At 39.7% G+C, this 21,007-nt stretch overlaps 7 protein-coding genes across 7 annotated transcripts; 4 read left to right on the top strand and 3 right to left on the bottom strand.

Annotated features, from left to right (window-relative positions):
• Positions 1-35: 35 nt before the first annotated feature.
• On the top strand, positions 36-898 carry BATDEDRAFT_86426 (uncharacterized protein; the record flags this gene model as incomplete). Its single annotated transcript, XM_006676999.1, has 2 exons — positions 36-215; positions 341-898. 2 exons carry the CDS (start codon positions 36-38, stop codon positions 896-898), a joined length of 738 nt encoding a protein of 245 aa, XP_006677062.1.
• A 135-nt stretch (positions 899-1,033) lies between these two features.
• BATDEDRAFT_36637 (uncharacterized protein) lies at positions 1,034-2,128 on the top strand. The gene has a single exon (XM_006676790.1). The coding sequence runs from the start codon at positions 1,043-1,045 to the stop codon at positions 2,057-2,059; it is 1,017 nt and encodes a 338-aa protein (XP_006676853.1). The 5' UTR covers positions 1,034-1,042; the 3' UTR covers positions 2,060-2,128.
• Positions 2,114-6,616, bottom strand: BATDEDRAFT_34446 (uncharacterized protein; the record flags this gene model as incomplete). Its single annotated transcript, XM_006676742.1, has 7 exons — positions 2,114-3,671; positions 3,733-4,032; positions 4,147-4,267; positions 4,328-4,743; positions 4,852-5,762; positions 5,915-6,024; positions 6,324-6,616. The coding sequence occupies 7 exons, from the start codon at positions 6,614-6,616 to the stop codon at positions 2,178-2,180; spliced, it is 3,645 nt and encodes a 1,214-aa protein (XP_006676805.1). The 3' UTR covers positions 2,114-2,177.
• A 255-nt stretch (positions 6,617-6,871) lies between these two features.
• On the top strand, positions 6,872-7,201 carry BATDEDRAFT_86428 (uncharacterized protein; the record flags this gene model as incomplete). The annotated part of the gene is made up of 1 exon (XM_006676998.1): positions 6,872-7,201. One exon carries the CDS (start codon positions 6,872-6,874, stop codon positions 7,199-7,201), a length of 330 nt encoding a protein of 109 aa, XP_006677061.1.
• A 105-nt stretch (positions 7,202-7,306) lies between these two features.
• On the top strand, positions 7,307-9,629 carry BATDEDRAFT_22974 (uncharacterized protein; the record flags this gene model as incomplete). The annotated part of the gene is made up of 4 exons (XM_006676614.1): positions 7,307-7,597; positions 7,618-7,645; positions 7,873-8,121; positions 8,227-9,629. The coding sequence occupies 4 exons, from the start codon at positions 7,307-7,309 to the stop codon at positions 9,627-9,629; spliced, it is 1,971 nt and encodes a 656-aa protein (XP_006676677.1).
• A 3,846-nt stretch (positions 9,630-13,475) lies between these two features.
• On the bottom strand, positions 13,476-19,386 carry BATDEDRAFT_32883 (uncharacterized protein; the record flags this gene model as incomplete). The annotated part of the gene is made up of 5 exons (XM_006676690.1): positions 13,476-13,503; positions 17,287-17,542; positions 17,655-18,249; positions 18,846-19,122; positions 19,202-19,386. The coding sequence occupies 5 exons, from the start codon at positions 19,384-19,386 to the stop codon at positions 13,476-13,478; spliced, it is 1,341 nt and encodes a 446-aa protein (XP_006676753.1).
• A 452-nt stretch (positions 19,387-19,838) lies between these two features.
• Positions 19,839-20,521, bottom strand: BATDEDRAFT_36635 (uncharacterized protein). The gene has a single exon (XM_006676789.1). The coding sequence runs from the start codon at positions 20,488-20,490 to the stop codon at positions 19,873-19,875; it is 618 nt and encodes a 205-aa protein (XP_006676852.1). The 5' UTR covers positions 20,491-20,521; the 3' UTR covers positions 19,839-19,872.
• Between the last annotated feature and the right edge of the window lie 486 nt (positions 20,522-21,007).

Here is a 21,007-nt window from a genome sequence, read left to right as displayed (position 1 = left end):
AGTTGGAATTTGTTTCCATTATAAAATATCAAGTCATGATTCCAATCGATGCGTGGACCAACTTGCTGGAAAAAGTTGCTGATATTGCCAAAGATGTGCAGACAGTCTCTGATGCAGATCGAACTGCGCTGTGGTCAGTGTACTCGGACCTAAGGCGACAGCTGGTGCGTTTGAAACTGGATCTACTTGGCAATGAGCAGACCCAACAGCAACAGGTAAGCGTCAATGATGGTTGTTATTGACTGAATCAAATGCTCTCATAATTTCCTCCATTACGACCCTATATCAATGTCTTTTAAAACTATATTTGTAGACTAAGTTTTCATTAAATAATATATAGGAACGGATGCAAGAACAGTATGCTATATCAGTCAAAGACAATGCACTGTTGACATTCAATGAATTCATTGGCAAATGGAAACCCATATTGGAGCAGCTTGAGAATCACAATATTCAGATCCTTCACGATTCATCGTTTGTGACCACCTCTGCACAGGACTATGCAGATACTGCACGATCTGCTCGACATGGACTGAATCTGGAAACATTTGATGCAGAATTAATGGATCTTGCGCAAATGGATTCATTAAGTAAATCAAAACCAGAATCAGAATCAGAACCAAATCCAGATCCAGAATCAGATCCAGCTGGACATGTACTAGTCGAAGAGAGTACTCAAATGGTGATTGATTCTGATGATGTATTAGATTTACCCAATGATACAGAGGCAGCGAATGACATGGTTTTGGATCAGCAAAAAGCAAGTCTGGATTCAAGCTCTGATTCGAGGTTGCATGAATCTACAACTAGTGCATTACAGCAGACAACATCAGAAGTAGAATTATCTGAAGAAGAGCCCGAAGATCTGGGACTTGGATCGCAGTTTGAGTTCTTGTAACTACAAAGTAGTAAACTAGTATTTTTGAATGTGTATAGAATAGTAAAGTATGTTTAAACTGCATGACAGTAGACATGAATATAAGACTGGTTTAGACAGTTAATCGGCTTGTTTGCTTTTTACCAATGTGTATGTATTGATACCATGACGGAAGAGGGTTGGCCAAGAAAAGTGATTGCAGGCACTGGAGTGCTGAATGTTCATCCAATGCATTCAACAGATATTCCTGCAGGTGGACCAAGACACATGTCAGTATCTGCACTCTGTCAAATGCAGCAGGACTTGCAAGCCAATGGATATTTACTTCTTCGTCATGCTCTACCAGCATCAATGGTCATGACAGCTCGACAGGTTATTGTGAAAGACTTGGCATCCAATGGGTTTCTGGATACATCTGCAGTTGCTGATAGAGATACACCTATTCAGCAAGACTTGCTACTGGATATCTCCAAAACATTGCATCAGAACTGCGTTCAATGTCCATTTACTACAGTTACATCACCTCAGTTGCTTTCTCGACAAGACTGGATCAAAGCTCAACCCGAGTTAATGAATGTACTGGAACATCAGCACTTACAGGACTTGGCTGATCTCTTTCTAGCCACCGATTCCTCAATACTTGTAGATAAAACCACTTTAGTTGATGACATGGATGATTGTGCCAGATCTGACACGAGCTGCGACATACAAACAGAAAAGGATACACCATCAGCAATGACTCTACCATTCAAATGGCTTAGAGCAGTTGGTACTGGTCTATATACTGGACTTCACTGCGATCGAGTCTATGTCGGACATATCAGTCAGCGTCAGCTCACATTATGGATCCCAATTGGTCATGTCACGTCTTCTATGGGAAGTATTGTCGTCTCGAGTGGATCGCATCGTAATCAAGTATGGAAAGATATCAGAGACTCTTATAGCCAAGGAAGAGCTGGTGTTGATGGAACTCAAAGTGGGTGGTTGTGTTTAGATCCGAGAGAGATTGAATCCAGATTGCTGGCAAGCGCACCAACTGGAATCCATTCACTCGACTGGGTAACAACCGACTTTTGTCCAGGCGATGTCTGCGTGTTGGATCTGAATGTTATGCATATGAGTACAACCAACATCACTCATGATTGGAGACTGAGTTGTGATACAAGATGGCTGAGCATCTAATACCATCAACGTACTGATATCTTGACCCAGGTTGGTTTATACTTGTAATAAAAATACACTTGAAGCATTATTTTATTCAAATATAAAACAGGTAGAAAAACATGCAATGAATCTGGCATTATGACATGGTCAAATGCATCCAACTAGTAAATCCATCTATAAAACTGCGAATACGTCCCAAAGCAGGTCCATTGGCTTCATCATCACCATATCGAGACTGAAGCAGGGCGTCGTTGGTGGTCATACCCCTAATATCACGTCCATCAAACATGTCATCATCACTGCTTTCTCGCTGTAATGATCCACTGCCAGCTGCACGCACTCCTACACGCTGCTTAAATACCAGTCGTCGCCATACTTCACGTTGGTTCCGTGTCTGTTCATCACGAAGCTCTGATAGTCTAGATGGTTGCTGTCGACCAGGAAGCCACGCAATGGGTAGCTTTCCCACAAGTGCTGGATGGATGTACGTATGAATATTCAAATCATCCAGCATGGGATCGTTGTCGGGTCCATTCCCACGTCGCTCTCGATTCACTAAATCAATCTCGTCACCATATCGTAAAATCGAACTCGCTGCTTCAACCGGCGCATCCAAAATACCGGGTACACGAGTCATTGGGGGCTCAAGATGAATACCCAATGATATGCACTCTTCTTGATCCAGATCTAGAAAATGATGCGACTCTATATCATGAGGCACTGCAACACCAGATTCGGGTGCATTGACTGCTGCAGAGTTGAATGGAGAGGGCTCATTGGGACTTTCTTCAAACAAGCTAAATCGTCCCGTTTGCATAGACATGGTGGATATTTTTCTATTCAATGTATTACCCATTGAAGTAAAGGTCGATCGTTCAGGAGATGTATGGAAATCGGTCAAACTGTCAGTAGATGAATTCACATCGGCTGCTGTAGAGGGTTGGTCAGATGATGCATTCTGTACAGACACAACTGGTCCTTGTTGGGAGATACTGGAAAAAGGTCGGTCTACACTGTTACCAACAAACGGCCTTGCATTATTTTCATGGGGTTGAGTTTGTAGCGTATGCGGGCGACGTGGAGAAATGTCACTTAATTCGCGTCCAAAATGCCCTCGGCTACTCGCCATACTGCTCATCCCATGTGGCATGGTTGATACTCTAATACTGTTACTGTTTTGATTCAAATTACCGTAAAGGTTTCCATTGAGATCAGTATGGGTATCCGTGTGGCTGTTTACAGCAGTATCAGGGGTTTGCAATGAAACTTCACGCATCAATTCGTTTGCTATTTTTCCAAGAATCTCCAATGGAATATGAAGAATCTGCTGGGCGTATCCATTATTCAACCATCCGTACACAAAAATGGTGATAAAAGGCAGGGGAAGGACACCTATTACCATTTGTGCATAAGCTGACCATGGAGTAGGTCCGTCGGCAGCAGAATGAACCGAGCCGATCGTGTTAAAATAATGTTTTCCAATATTCCCATCTCCGGATGCTTTAATTCCAAGAAGTCCCATCATTGTAAACTGCATAATGACTAGTCCAACTAAACAGCGATTGACAGCCAATCGAGCAGCAACCCCTTTAGACTCATACCGTGGCAAGTGCACATACATCAACATATACTAGCATTCAAAATTAGAAATTTCCTGAAGCATTTCAAAACGCACCGAATCAATCAAATACCTTGTAGATGAAATACCCCATAGCAAAAAATAGCGAGCAGAATGGGAGTATAAGCGGTGAAATGGGTGCATAAACAATCCCAATAACAAATATCATGATGGGCCCAGGATATACAATTCCATAATTAATGCAAGTAAGAATTGATGGATAGTAGGCATTGGAAACTTGTCGCGGAGTATCTCGCGACCAAGGCGAAAACCGAGATACCCATGTCAAAATCAGTGGTGCGGCTAGCAAAAGCTGCGCAGGATAAACTGCTGCACCTTGCAGCATCACATAGTTTATCAGAGTAGTTGATGCCTGCATTCATTTAAAAGCAAAATGAAATTAGCAAAAAAACAGTATAGAGTTGGAAAGTCATGCATTACAAGCATGTATACAAGTAACCAAGCTATAGTAGTAAAAATAAAGTACCTTGGGCACCATTTGTCCAAGCAATTCAATCACTTTTTGTGGATTTGGAATAATCTCGTACACCAGCGTTCTCGCAAACACTGTAACAAAAAGAATGTTCCACAGCTGATAAAAAAAATATCTAGATATTTACAAGTTAGCTTATTTGAATCAAAATTCAGCACAATACGTCCAAGCTTACTTGGTCAACAAAGACATTTCAATCCAGCTCGCCGCCTCTAAACCTTGTGCTTGGCTTAGAAAAAGAAGAAGAGTAGGTAGGAGCGATGTCCAAAGAGTGAGGAGCATGGCAGGAATAACACCTTGAATAAACTGGATCCAAGTATCAGGTAGATCCTTAAGCACTGCTCCAAGGACAGGAATATATACCGCCAGCTGCTCTAGATCTATCAACCCAGCAATACTGGATACGACAAATGTGGATGAAAATACCAACAAAAACAAACTTCCAACGACCAGTAGGCCTCTAACCAGTTTGGTGTGACTGCTTGCCGTTTTAGAGGACAGATTAGGCCAGTAGATATCGCGAGGTTCTGGTGCCATTTTAGTCATGCATGCAAATGCACGCCGCTGTACAAGACACTGCGAAACCAAAGTCTAAAATAAGTTGAATTTAAAAGTCCCATAGTTGATGTTTTTAAAAAAATGAGACAAGACAAAAAATTGCTAAAACAAATGCACAAATTATAGTAACTTGACACTTACAGCGCTGAGTGGAGATTCAAACGTGACAATGGCAACAGCAGTTGGTGCAGACCGTTCTGGGATGCGTCTGTATCGAGCTACTTGTCGATCACATTTATTGAATTCGGCAGCATAGTACTCGGCAGAGTCTACAAGCGGTCCAAATAATCCCAAAAACCCAGTACGGTGCTGAGGACGCCATTTTGGATTCATGGCATCAATACGTGATAGTACTTCGAATACACTTGGATCAATGGCATCGTTTGAGCCAAAGGCGCGTCGAGTGAGTAAAGGAGACTGTTCGGATGACAGTTGTGCAGCAACGCGAACTGCACTATTTCCACGAAACATGTCTCGTCGCTGAAACTGCCTACGTGGTGTGGGAGAGTGTGGAATGCAGCACGAAAGGGCATTTTGGATGATCGATTTAAAAACTGAAGGTTGTTCGAGTGCAACACTTCGTTTGGATAGTTGGGAAAACACAGTTTCAAGTTTGTTGAGATAGTATGCACGCTTTTGAATATTGTTTCGCAAATGTGACCAGTTTCTACACAAAACAACGTTTTCTACATTTCCCACTCCAAGGTTTTCAAAATAGGATGCCAAATCGACCTCATTACGCAATTCGCTAGGTATTCCAAACACCATTACCGATCTCATTTCAATCTTACTCATCTTGGTTTGCCGTAATGCATATTCATCGTACTGGAGTTTCAAAAGAACATATCCACGATAAAATGCAACAAGGTAGCCAAGTGTAAGCAATGAAAACACCCAAGTAAAGATCAAATGAACACGCAGATAAAAGGATTGGTTGGGTACATTATCAACAGAAAGTGCTGGAAGAATCAAATCCTCCAGCTTATATCCTGTGGCATTTCCAAGTCGTGGTGGGTGTGCATAGTAGTTTGTTGGTGCCAGAATACCAACGCCTAGAATTGAAAATATAAAAAACATGGTATATCCCATCTTGAAAAATCGCAAAAACTAGAATATACAGATTAAGACATGGCTGGTAAGATTAACATAATTTGAAGCAATCCGATTTTTCTGAAACATTTAGACTGGAATCAATAAGCTGTACTTGCCATGACACCATCGAGTCCCACAGTATTGATCAGGACTGTCTCATTGGTTGAGAATACAACTGGAATCCATGAAAAGAGTCCCTTTTTGAGCTTGGGAGGCCGTCCTCTAAGTCATGATTACAGATTTAAATGCCAACAGAATTCAATCAGTAAATGGTCAAACAATACGCTGTGCATAGCGCCTATCTTGAAACCATATGAATTGGTACTAAATTTACAATGACAGCAGCGACTAGAGAAGCATAATTAAGCATTCCACATCAAACAGAATACAACGCCGACAAGCAGAGTCTGTCGGTATTTACAGAGCATATTGAAGCTAAACTGTTGAGCGCTACCAACAGTCTTGAAAATGCAAACACATGCAAGGTTTGATCATTAAAACAGAAACAATCCATGCATTACCTGGTCAATACTCGTCGGGGAGAATAAATGTCCAAGAAGCAAGTACGGACAATGCAAAAGACCAGCAAGCATACCAATCCAATGGACAAGAAGGTCATGAGTGGAATAATAATGCCTTGGTTCTGTTTAGTTGGAGCCTTTGGCTTGTCATGTTGGAGGTTCAACTGGTGACCGTCGGAGGTTGCAAGGGCACGGTCGACACAAAATATCCAGAATAAAACAGCAGACATGAGCAGAGTGTTTCTAGGACAGGAAACCCGAAAGGATTGTAATGCAGTTGCTGTAGAAGACATGTCATAAGCAATGTATGCCTAGTTGAATAGTAGAAGTCGCTCTTGACAAGTGTAATTGACCGCCACTTGTTTGAACAAAGCAAACCAGTCATTTGCACTTGTTGCTGCGATATACTCGGATTCTTACTAAATAAGCGATTGTTGTCATTCTTACTCGCTAATTATTATTGGCAAGACTTGCAGTTTATTTCCATCTCACATCACTCGCTACTCGTTGTATTCAAAACTCTTCCACCACTCTGTTTATAGTCGGGCATGTCCGACTTGCTTGGCGATCTTCCACCAAAGGGCAATCGCATATCGAGTGCTGCTGCAGTGTCTACTATCCAGTCGCGACCAGCTACTAGTAATGCCATTCGCGGAAACTCAACTGCCCCTGTATCTGAGCCTTCCACTGCTGCTAGTGCACAGTACAAATCTAAGCATGTTGGAAACTATAAGCTGCTAGAAACCATCGGGGAAGGATCATTCGCAAAAGTAAAACTAGCGATTCACCGACTTACTAGGCAAAAAGTAGGTCTAAATCCTGCTCAACATTCTCAATTTTCTGGACGCGACTTGGTCTTTGCAGCTTTAGGTGGATAGCTATCCATATAGAGCCAAATTGATAGAGTAATAGATGGAAACTACTAACACTGTACATAATATTGTCAATTACAATGGGGTTTTACTAAAATTCTAACACTTACAATGCTCTTTGGGCTAACCTTCAACAAAGTAAAGGTTGCAGTCAAGATTATTGACAAGGCCAGGCTTCCGGACGAATATTCGCTGAAAAATATACATAGAGAGGCTCAGATCATGCGAATGATTGATCATCCAAATGTCATTCAGCTTTTTGAAGTAATGGAAACTAAAAAAAATCTGTTTTTGGTATTAGAATATGCTACTGGTGGTGAGCTTCTTGATTACATTGTAGCTAATGGAAAGTTACGGGAAGAGGATGCTAAAAAGTTTGTTCGACAGATTCTATCAGCTTTAGTATGACTATTTTTAATCAGCATGACTGCTCTACAATTTCACGCACATGTAAATCGCACTAACGCTTTCTTGGAAATATACTGTTTGAAACTGCACTGTTAGGACTACTCACACTCGATCAATGTTGTTCATCGAGATCTTAAAGCTGAAAACTTGCTGCTTGACGAAAACATGGATATTAAAATTTCAGGCACATTCAATGCCATTTAAATGATTGAGCTGATGGTTTGATGGTAAACTCGCTAATACCACATACTTTTGAATATGTATCTTAGATTTTGGACTGTCAAATATATTCAATCCCGAATCAGTGCTTGGGACTTCTTGCGGCTCACCAGTATACTCGGCACCAGAGCTAATAGAAGGGAAAAAATACGTAGGACCAGAAGTAGATGCATGGTCTCTTGGAATCAATGTGTATGCCATGGTGGTAGGCGACTTGCCTTTTGCAGATGCCAATCTCACTGCGTTGTACGAATCCATTCTTCGTGGTAAATACCAAATTCCTGACTTTGTGTCATCCGGTATGTATATCGATTGGATGCAAATGCATACACTTTCAATACAAGACTTTTGATTTGAGCTTGACAGTATTTTCCTGCATTTCATAATCAAACCAACCTATATAGATTGTAAAGACTTTATTGCCAAATTATTGGTATTAAATCCAAAAAAACGAGCCACTATTTCACAAATGCAAGATCATTCATGGCTGAATGATGGTACAAGTTTTTTGGAACCCACTTCCTCACTACCTCAGGGAGGATTTCGACCTAAAACAGAAGATCAGCTCGATCCGTTTATTCTAGAACAGCTAGAGCAAATGGGATTTGAACGAAAAGCTGCCGCACAAGCTGTTTTATCTGGAAAGTTTAACCAGCCAGCAGGAACTTATTATTTACTAGCCTATGCACGTCGAAAAAACTGCAACATAGCTGTAGGCCAACAACAAAGTGGCGCAAATTGTAGCATACAGGGAATCGGTGATACATATAAAGAGCTTGATGATGAATTTGGCGACCAACAAAGAATGAAAATTCAATCAAATGGAGATGTAACCAGTGATGAGCTGGCGCGCATTCTATTTCAAGTGGAAGGAATCCGTGGAGCTGCCGAATTATCTACCAAGGATGGCAATCGACATACATTTAAAGACATGCATATTACAGATCGACGAAGTCGACAACCAAGCGCAAATCAATATTCATCCAATATTCCATCATCGAATGTAGTCAAGGCATCGGTGGATACAAAGCTTAACAAACCAGTGATTAGACGTGCTCGTGCTAAAGGAGTGACAGTAAACCCAACATCTGGTGTATCCACAAAGCAAACGTCAAACACAACATCATCATCAATTCATATGTCAACTTTACCCTGTAAAAACAGCTCAGAGTTTTTAGACATGCGTTCAATAGACACCCAGTCGCTTTTGCCGCGAATTGTACAGAATCTAACGAATCGTGCATTCCAATCAAAAGTGGTTAATTTACCTAATATCAACAGTCCATCATTCAACAGTAAAAATAACAGTTTCACACATTTGAATGATGTGTCTCCTTTACTAAAACACTCGGCCAATCCCCAGTTTGACTTATCTGGGCATAGCCAAGCCGCCTCTGCCAAACCACCCGTATCAAGACAAATGCCAAAAAACACCCATATTGCCATAGACGAGTCAATGTACATCAGTAAAGATCAAGAAAATGATACTGGAGATCAGCCTTGTTCAAGTTCAATGGGAGCACCACGTACGATTCGTTTTGCATTCAACTGCACAGCAACGACTATGGTGCAGCCTGATATTCTATTCAATCGACTAAAAAGTACATTTGAGCAAAACGACATTGATTGGCGACATGATGGATATCTGTGTGATTGCGAATGGGGTGATATCAAGTTTGAAGTTGAAGTATGCAAACTTCCTCGCGTTCGCAGCTATGGAATTAGACTAAAACGAATCAGTGGCGATATTTGGGAATACAAAAAACTGTGCAGTAAAATAACAAATGATTTAGAAAGTCTGCAATAAAACTCGGGTGTACACATTTTTCATTCATCCTAAATTTAAAATTTTGAAAGAGCCAACTCAATGTTTATATCTTGAATATATCCAATTATTGTTATTTATTTTTAAACAAATATTATCTAATAAACATGACTTGGCATTAAACTTGCATATGATGCTTTTTAAATTCAACACTAATGACAATAGGAATGTAGAGTTACAATATTCTTTTTGATTATATGAAAAACTCCATTTCATCATGTTTTGAAAGTATTCACACAGTATTAATCAAGCTGCTATTTTAGTAGTTTAAAAATAAAAGCTCTGTTGTAAAATTGTGCGATTGCTTCAAATTAGCGTAGATTTTATACAATGGAAACGCCAAATATCATGCCAAAACAACGTCAATACCAAAACTAGCAAGAAACCAATGCTAGAAAATTGACAGAATTAGATCGTTGTGAAAACTAGTCGTACCAATAAATCAGATTGTCGCCGTGGTACATGAGACAACCAAGAGACGCTCCTGCCATTCAAATCAGCACTTTTTTCCTATAAACCAAAGATCACAAGCGAAAATTATTTGACTGACATAAAAACAACAGTCACACTCCTGAAGCATGTGATTATCATTCTTCTGAACCAAAGCGCGAACGTATCTGAGTTTTTAGGACACAACAAATACAAGTGTGTACGGAATTGTATTGACAACATCAGCAGTCAAGCCCAATATCTGGATTAAAATGAATAACTTTGATTCAAAATCTGCGATTTTACAATGTATGAGTATGCCAAAAAGGATTCCAGTTTAAACTACAGTTTGTATTATATGATGGGCGTTGTTTATTGAAGAATTGAAAATCCCGACTTCCAGTAGAAAATACAGAAAATATCCAAGCATTGTTTATGTTAAAGTAAAATAGAGGGTCAATGCAAGATATATACATGGGAGTTGTACTTTACGTGAATACGACTGTTGATTTCGATTTCCAGATCTCTAATTCAAAAAATCAACAAAAACGGATACACAACCGCGCAGAGCCGGTTGAATGTGTTGGTGAAACAATGAGTCTTCAATAAATATAAGAGCAAGCCTGCTCCCAATATTTAATCGAGTAAATTTAAATTTAAACCCAAAACTTTGTCTAGTTTGTATTCACCTAACTGTAAATCGCGAGAAAGGTCTACCAATAATTCTACAATCTATATATCTATTTGTTAATATCATTCTTGTAACTCATGACTGGTGTCGACCAACAAAAAAATGACGAAGACAAGGCCGTTGCTGATAAAGAGCATGATGTCCATATAGAGGTGTTGGATCCCATTGACCCAGAAATAGAAAAGCTGCTCCATACAGTTCCTACACAAGGTCTTTTAGACACGGATGTATCAGCTCGTCTTGAGCAGTTTGGAAAAAATGGTAAGATATATACTTTGTGTTTTCATCTACATATACTGAGCTAAATATGAGCAAGAGCATCATAACGATGCTTTAGCTAAACCACTCACAGTATCACGTTCGCTTTATGCCATTTCATTCATACCGTGTTGACGAGTGCCAATTTTTTAAACCGCCATTTTATTCCTTTCAAAGCCCCAAAACCAGAAAACCATTGTTTCGCGATTACTAAATGGATATTATATAGTCTAACTCATCAAATCTTGTTTTATTTTCCATCTGCATATCCATTTTACACTGACAGAGCTTGCTGAAAAAAAACAAAACCAGCTTTTGAAATTTCTATCCTACTTTGGAGGCGCCATTTCTGTCCTGTTAGAAATTGCTACGCTTATATCTGCAATTACAGGCGACTGGCCAGATTTTATCATTCTCGTATGCGTGCTGGTGATTAACGCGTGTATTGGTTACTTTGAGGAAGCAAAGGCTGAAAATGCTTTGGATGCTCTAAAAAACACTCTTGCATTAAAATGTCGTGTATACCGAAATAGTAAACTGGTCGAAGTTGAATCGGCCCTTCTTGTACCGGGAGATGTAATTGCTTTGCGACTAGGAGATATTGTTCCGGCTGATTGTCGGTATGTATCATTCTCATAGACTGCTGTTTTATATATTTGAAATCCATACATCTAATCCTTTTTGTGAAATATCCTGTATAAACTTGCTTACGTACATATCTATGCAAATAGACTTCTAGGAGTTGGCGTGCAAGGAGAAGAAACAGAAGGATTGTTGCAAATTGATCAGGCTGCACTTACTGGAGAATCACTTCCAGTATCCAAATCCAAAGGCGATGTTGCGTATTCATCGTCTATTGTCAAGCAAGGCCAAATGCTATGCATCGTTACAAAAACAGGATCTAATACATATATTGGTAGAGCAGCCAAGCTTATTTCCAAAACAGTGGAGGAGGGTCATTTCCAAAAGATTGTAAACAACATTGGCAATTTTTTGATTATCATAACAGTGGTATGTGTGAACTTGTTTAAACTGATCATCTATCATTCTATAAGCGTTTCAGATTCCTTGTGCGGTAGCTGATTTCTACTTGCAATTATCTATAGGTGCTTGTGTTGATTCTGCTGCTGGTCAAGTCTCTTGAAGTTGTGAATGGCTCACGCAGAATGTTCATGAATGTGCTCAAGCAAGTTCTTGTTCTCACCATTGCAGCAATTCCAGTTGGGCTGCCTACGGTAATGTCTGTAACCATGGCTGTTGGTGCAAAGCAGTTGGCTTCTAAAAAAGTCATTATCAAACGACTTCCCGCTATCGAAGAATTGGCATCCGTTTCTATTTTATGCTCTGGTAAGTTTATACTTTTGACGACCAACACTTGCAATTATATTCACGTAAAATGGAATATTTGTATCTTGCGACGACTGTCCTTGTTCTGCTTTGGAATGGACAATCGTGTATATTCATTGCGCTTCCTACTACAAATTGACTGCTTCAATTGACATTCTCAACTCTTCAGACACAATGTCCATGTGATACATAATCAAACTATAGTTTTGAACAGAGATTGTCCCTATTTGGCATAGCCATAGATTGTACAATTGTCAAGTTTGAACTCTAATTGATACATTGCAATACAATACAATGTAATGCAGTATTGGGTTTGACTGTCTAATATTGTCAGTCAAACTTTTTGTGGTATCCTGAAATGGCATGCGTTCTAGTTCAAGAGAACAATGATGACACGTTTCAGGAATACAAGTATGGTTTCCATGACAATTGCCAAAAAACCAGTCAGATTTGTCAATTGAAATGACACAATACCATCCAGTAAATGCAATGGAAAATGGCAGTTTGATGATCCATTATATACGTGAATACGACTATAATAGTTGAATACATCAAAATCATCCACTAATTTAAACATTGCAATATTATAAAATTTAGACAAGACTGGTACTCTGACTCTTAATGAACTTAGCTTTGACAAACCCTATTTGGCCCAACACGGGAGTACCAATGAAAATCTGGCTGGAGACGGGACTGGGAGATATAGCGATCAAGATCTACTTTTAAATGCACTCTTTGCCAGTGAGCCTGGTGCTAGTGATGCAATTGAATTGGCAGTTAGAGCTGCAGCAGAAAGTAAAGTTGAGGTGTTCAAGTCCCGAAATGATAAACACAGTCATAATGTTCCTGGTTTCAAGATTCTCTCATTTATTCCTTTCAATCCAAACTCAAAATACACCGAGGCTACTGTTCAAAATCTTGCCACCAATGAGACTTTTCGTTGCATTAAAGGAGCTCCACATGTTATTGTGCACATGTGTAACAATCATGATGAAGCACAGGCAGCAGTTGAAGATTTTGCTAAACGTGGCTTGCGCGCTCTTGGTGTTGCTCGCACAATTGATCAAGAAAAAACGCAGTTTGAAATGGTTGGTATGATATCCTTACTTGATCCTCCACGACCCGACTCTGCTAAAACTATCAAGGAATGCATGGAGTACGGAGTTTCGGTAAGTCACTTTGACAAGTTTGAATCTAAAGTTATTTGAGGTGGCTTCTTGGTTGAAGCTAACAAAAATTGCATGGTATCACTCACAATAGGTAAAAATGATTACTGGAGATCAGAAAATTATTGCCAAAGAAGTGGCTATACGGCTTGGAATGAATCGTAATATTCTTGATGCCCATCGTCTGGTCGATAAAAACATTTCCGAAGATGCCTTGATTGATCGCTGTATCAAGGCTGATGGATTTGCCCAAGTTATCCCTGAGCACAAATATCGTGTTGTTGAGCTGCTACAAAAGCGAGGATACCTAGTTGGTATGACTGGTGACGGTGTCAATGATGCCCCTGCACTGAAAAAAGCCAATGTTGGAATTGCTGTTCATGGATGTACTGATGCTGCCCGTTCAGCTGCTGATATCGTGCTAATGGCTCCAGGATTATCGACTATTGTTGATGGCATCATATGCAGTCGTGCTATTTTCCAACGCATGCGTAGCTATTCAAGTGAGTTATATTTTTGGCATTATTGAATTCGTTGCGTGTTTCTTTAGTTTGTAGTAATTAACCATTTGTTACATGCTTGATCCAACACTAGTTTATCGTATTACATCGACAATCCATTTTTTGCTCTTCTTTTTCATTACTTTGCTGGTGTTTGACTTTTCTCTTCCTGATCGTCTGATTATCCTGATTGCTGTTCTCAACGATGCAGCTACACTTGTTATTTCTGTTGATTCTGCAAAAATATCTCAGAAACCTGACAAATGGCGACTTGGACAACTTCTTACGCTTTCATTTATCTTGGGTCTATTTCTTATGGGAATGTCGTTTTCAGTCTACTTTTTCGCCAAATCTTTCTCGAATCTTACTCCAAATCAAATTCAGACAATCATGTATCTGCAAATATCCAGTTGCCCCCACTTTGTAATTTTTTCTACTCGTCTTCCTTCATGGTTTTGGGAAAACAGACCAAGTTGGATCTTTCTTCTTGCTGTCGGAGGCACTCAGGTTTTTGCTATGTTTATGAGTATTTTCGGAATCGAGGCACTTGAGGCGTATGCAATGTAAGCAATGTGCAACTGTTTACGCTGTCATTTTAAAACAGTATTTTCGTGCTAATTATGTTTAAATCGTTCAACTTGTAGTGGATGGGAATGGGGTTTGGGAGTTATGGCAAGTTCGCTCGTGTTTTTTGTTTTCCTAGATACGGTCAAAGTGCTTGTTATCCGAAACTGGTCTTTTGAACTTACTGCAAAACTCTGGCCATCAAGTAAGCAAGTGAAAAAGCTTCGTGGCCGCAACGAGCGCCGGGAGACATTGGCCAGAGTCGAGGTCAATAGAAAGAAAATGCGCAAGGTTGCATCCGTCGCATTTGCCAGCAAAACCTTCCAAGAAGGAATACGTAATAAGCCAAATCAATCAGCGGAAAAAGAAACTTCCCAAGCTTAAAAGTCACTATTTCTAGTATATCCTTAGTATTGCGATGTGAATACATTCTATATACGACTCAACTATCTCGACTTTTTAGTTTTCAATAAAAGCTTTGCAAATATTTTTAAATGTGTTTTTAAAACATGTGGCATTTACTTGGATAGGAATGTGCTTACAAAACATAGTTGTCCAAATTCATATTATTTCATGGCGGTTCAATATTAGTCGACCAGCAAGTATTTCACCCAGTGATATTTAATTTTTCGAGTCGCATGACCAAATTACATGATACAATTGATTCCAAAGCTTATCTGCATTTTTTAATCAAAAAACTCAAAGATATACTGTCATGCTCGCTACTAAAAACCCACCTGGAATGAGAGCTGCTCCAGCAGCAGGATTTGATCCACACTCGACAAAACAACAAAATGTAGATGCATATACCTTTGAAGCTGAACCTCGAGCACTGCAGCAGCGAAAGAAACTTTTCGACTCTTCCGATAATCAGGATGGACCGTATGTTGTTGGATTACACGCTATGGCCTGTGCCAGGTTTTTAGGAAAGACAACTCTAACGTTATTACACTTTGTTTATTTGTATTTAGAGCGGTAAATATTATGTATGACCGACGTATACATCGTGGAAATACATATGCGTCGCCTGCACTACCCATAGTAAGCAACACTGGCAGACCGCGTTATTCTCAATATTCTAGGATACATTTTGCAACTAGATATGCCAACTGTGATTTTACTGAGTATCTAACAATTCAAACATTATCGATATGCACTTTAAAACATCTGGGAGTAGCATGCGCAGCAAGATCCGGTCGAAATACAAAAGAAACAAGAAATGAAACGCCGTATCAAGGCCAAAAAACGTGCTGAGCTAAGACGTCGCATCCGAACACCCGAGCCTGTAGAGGGACGGAAACATATTGTTGTGCAAACAGATTTGTATCTTGAAGAATTGAGCGACAAAGTACCAGACGCTGTTGCTGCAACCCAAACAGATGCCTTTTTAAATCGTGCACCTTCTCCTCTGTATATCCCAGAAAAAAGCGGAGTAGATATTGCTACTCAGATCTATGAAGGAGAGCTGTTTGATTTTGAGTTTGAAATCATTCCAATTTTAGAAGTACTTGTTGGAAAGACAATTGAGCAAGCACTGATGGAAGTGCAAGAAGAAAAGGAACTCGAAACGCTGCGCGCTCACCAGGTAACTTCAATTCTTGTTACAATAGATTCAAATCAATATACACTCGAGAGATGGTCGGTCAATACCATTTACACATTATCATCATGTATTATAGCGCAAATTTGAAGAACTGCGCAACGCAGAACTTGCAGAGGTACAGCGACTTGAAGATGCCGAACTTCGTCGCACAAAAGAAAAGGAACGCCGTCTTGCAGAACAACTAAGTATTCTCAAAGATAAGCAGGAGGTTTCCGAAAAAATAGCTGCTAGAGCATTCACTCAGAGTTATCTCAATGGGTTAATTCCAAGCGTATTTGAAAATCTGGCAACCAATGGCTATTTGTACGATGTTGTTGAAAAAGAAATGGAAACATCTGTTTTGCCATGGCTGACCAACGAGGTTAAACAAAAAATGGATCAATACACCCTTTCATGCAAAATCGTTGATGGTAAGCTGATCTTTCATGTACATTTTAAATTTGATTAAATTCCAATGCAATATCATGATTTTAATATAACTCTTCATTTTTCACTGTCATAGACTTGATTCGTAGCCATCTTCGCGTTTCAAATCAACCGGAAGAAACTCTCAAAATATTGTCTAAAATCATAGATCTTTAAATGCGCCGTCCAGCTGGATCGGGTGAGCTTGGAGTGAGAGGAAGAGCAACACGATCCGAAGATACTTTTGATGAATTGGATACTGATTCAAATGGACTGATTGATCGGTCAGATGCCATCTTGGGCGACTCTTGCTTTTGCAGCTATTTGGAAAAATAAATGCATCAAAATAAACCATTGTTAGTGAGCAAGCAAGGGATTGGCTAGTAAAAACTTTCAAACCATCAAAATACACAACATAATGGATTATAGATATAAGAAAATTCCTAGTTTAAAAAACAATATTTGAAAACTCACAGGACTGGACTGTTGAACTCGTCCAGAATCCCCGCCAGACTGAAATCCAGATGTCTGCTGCGGTGAAATATTTAACTTCATTGTGTCCAAGGCTGGTGATTTTCCTTGATTTTGTGACGATTGAATATTTGCTGTTGGCATCACATTTTTTGGACTGCCGCTTCGTTGGTTACTGGGTATTTGAGCCGGATAAGCAGAGTACTCTTCTTCATCATAGTCTTGCTCAACTGTAGCAGATTGATACTGCTGGTACTCTGATATTAGATCCACCATGTTAGATTCTGCTTCGGTAAAATCAATTTCGTCCATTCCTTCAGCTGTGTACCAATGCAAAAACGCCTTACGGCGAAACATGGATGAAAACTGATCCATAATACGGCGAAATACTTCTTGAATGCACGTAGAGTTTCCAATAAATGTGCACGCCATTTTCATATTTTTTGGAGGAATATCACAGACTAAATAAATTGTAACCAATAGTTTAAAAATTCCATAGTTTGGTAAAAAAGTAAGACAAGGTAAACAATCTCAGAGCATATCAGTCATTCTACTATATAAACAGCTACTTACTAGCGGTTTTCATATTGTTTGGAATCCATTCGACAAAATACGATGAATTTTTGTTTTGGATATTTAAAATCTGCTGCTCCACCTCCTTGGTGGACAGCTTTCCGCGAAAAATGGATGCAACAGTCAAGTAACGGCCATGTCGCGGGTCACAGGCAGTCATGATATTGCGATTATCGAACATCTGAGAAACAAGCTCCTGAACAGACACGTTGTTGTAGCGATGAGATCCTCTAGAAGTCAGTGGTGCAAAACCAACCATAAAGAAATGAAGACGAGGAAACGGCACCATATTTACGGCCAGCTTACGTAAATCTGCATTAAGCTGACCAGGGAAACGAAGACAGGTGGTCACTCCACTCATAACACATGAAACCAGATGGTTTAGATCTCTGTAGCTTGGACTGGGTATCTTGAGCGTCCGCAAACAAATATCATACAATGCTTCATTGTCAATGCAAAAAGTCTCGTCAGAATTTTCAAGAAGTTGGTGTAAAGTCAGTGTAGCATTGTAGGGTTCCACAACAGTATCCGAGACTTTTGGTGATGGCATTACCGAGTAAGTGCATATCATTCTATCTGGGTACTCTTCTCTAATCTATGACATTTAAAGTTTGATAGTTTATCAATACACACCAGACTCGACAAATTAGTATATATGCATTGATTACTATAGTCGTATTCACGTATATAATGGATCATCAAACTGCCATTTTCCACTGCATTTACTGGATGGTATTGTGTCATTTCAATTGACAAATCTGACTGGTTTTTTGGCAATTGCCATGGAAACCATACCTGTATTCCTGAAACGTGTCATCATTGTTCTCTTGAACTAGAACGCATGCCATTTCAGGATACCACAAAAAGTTTGACTGACAATATTAGACAGTCAAACCCAATACTGCATTGCATTGCATTGTATTGCATTGCAATGTATCAATTAGAGTTCAAACTTGACAATTGTACAATCTATGGCTATGCCAAATAGGGACAATCTCTGTTCAAAACTATAGTTTGATTATGTATCACATGGACATTGTGTCTGAAGAGTTGAGAATGTCAATTGAAGCAGTCAATTTGTAGTAGGAAGCGCAATGAGTATACACGATTGTCCATTCCAAAGCAGAACAAGGACAGTCGTCGCAAGATACAAAAATATTCCATTTTACGTGAATATAATCAATAAATTACCTTTGAAAGAATCAACGATCCAAGCCCTGCTCCACTTCCACCTCCAAGCGAGTGCACTATTTGAAATCCTTGAAGCGAATCACATGCATCTGCTTCGCGGCGAATAATATCGAGAACAGACTCGACCAATTCTGCGCCATCTGTGTAGAACCCTTTTGCCCAATTGTTTCCGGCCCCCGACTGACCATAAACAAAGTTGTCTGGTCTAAATAGATTTCCTTGGGGGGAGGATCGAATAGCATCCATAGTACCTGGCTCAAGATCAACCAAAACGCACCTGCAAGTCCATGGATTAAAAGGACAAATACAATGGTGAGCCACGAGTATACAATCAACTGCAAAAGGATCAGCTATACCTTGGTACATATCGACCACCTTGACCCTCGGTGAAATAAACTGGAAGTCTTTCCTGTTGAAGATCGTGTTCACCTTTATACTGACCAACTAAATCAATACCATGCTCATCAGCTATTGTTTCCCAGAACTCTGTTCCAATTTGATTTCCGCACTGCCCAATCTGAGCATGAATGATTTCACGCATAATGTGCTGTTGATATTACGTTTTTTGGTAAATGAATAGTAGTATAAATGGTTTAAAATTAAATGGCCAAGCTTTTAGAATGTGGATCAAAGGCGCTTGAATAAATCAAGTTTATTTCGTTACCGACGTGCCACTCCAAGACGTGGATGCTGAATGCAGTATTTTTTGTATCCACACCCAGTTCTGCACATCCATACATCCTACTGATTATATGTGATGGGTTAGTCGAATCCCTAAGCAGGTGATTATCACTTGTTATACACGTAATGCTCTGGATTGGATTCTGCTTAGGTGTCCTTGTGAAAAGCAGTCAAACTTCCAGTAGATTGTCCGTACAACGGGCTCGTATTTATTAAACTTTATATTATTTTGTTCAAATCGGGGTGTCAATCATAGTACTACTCGATGAATTATGCGAGATAAATTCATCAAGTAAAATCAAAACACATTTTATCGAAATAGAATATCTATTTTTATGATACTCATCTATGTAAGAATCTTAATATCAGTTTCCCAATCACCACCACCTCCAGGTCCAGTGATGGCTGAAAGTGCAGTTTCAAACATACTACAACTTCCAATTTTGGCAGTCGACATTCTCCTACACAACCATAGCATCTGTCTAAATATACTCAAAATGGTAGCACCTTGTTTTCCAGGACCAATCGACCCTTGAATCATATAATTTGAATATGTAAAAAAGTCGAGGACACTAGTTACTCGGTCGCGACAGCAACGACATAATCCAGCCCATTGTTTGGTATTGCTTGAAGCAGGCAGTAGTCGAATGGCATATTCGCAATCACGAACAATAGTACATAAAGCACATCTATCTTTTGGAACAGCCTGTGTGACTTGAGAACTCGGTTCGGTTAGAGTAGGTTCGATTGCTGGAGATAAGACGGACAATGTAACGCGAGGACTAGTAATCCCAGCAACAAGTTTCACTTCACAGAGTCCCTTCATGGCGCAATCAAACAGTTTTTTCTTAAACGAAGCGCTCATACCTACTCCATACACATTTGATTTTGAGTATCCTGCACCATGTACCGGATAGGAATAAAATAGACACGGCTCGACACTTTCAGCAATGCAACGCTTCATGAAAAGTGTAGAGTACGTAGTCAGATACGCTTGAGATACAGATTGAGTTCCAGCCAAAAGAATAGTTTTGACATGCTCTTGAAATTCTTGAAAAATGACACCATCTACTGCTACTGAGGATTCAAACATGTCATATCCAGCAACAATGGTGTGAGAGTAATGGATGGCATGACGTTCTGCATCAACTGAAAGCTGTCTCTGTCGCGGAGCATACCGAACAACTTGAGAAAGAGAATGTGGTGATTCTGATTCGTCCTGATTTGAAACCACATTGATAGCAGCGTTGGATGATTTTCCGGCTACTGAACTCAACTGGCCCATTGATTCGCGTACATCAGAATAAAATGATGTGGTTAGCATTTGTGAACCCTGGACATCGTACATTTCCTTTTTTAATTGTCTAAGTTCTTCATCACGAGTCTGTAGTTTCTTATTAATGACTTGATATTTGATTCGCAGGTTTTTGTAAGCAGTTTCTGTTTCGTCACGAATACGAGCATGCTCAGACACAAGTGAG

The sequence above is a fragment of the Batrachochytrium dendrobatidis genome (genome assembly GCF_000203795.2).
Source record: "Batrachochytrium dendrobatidis JAM81 unplaced genomic scaffold BATDEscaffold_2, whole genome shotgun sequence".
NCBI lineage: Eukaryota > Fungi > Chytridiomycota > Chytridiomycetes > Rhizophydiales > Batrachochytrium > Batrachochytrium dendrobatidis.
This window is presented reverse-complemented; position numbering and strand designations above follow the sequence as displayed.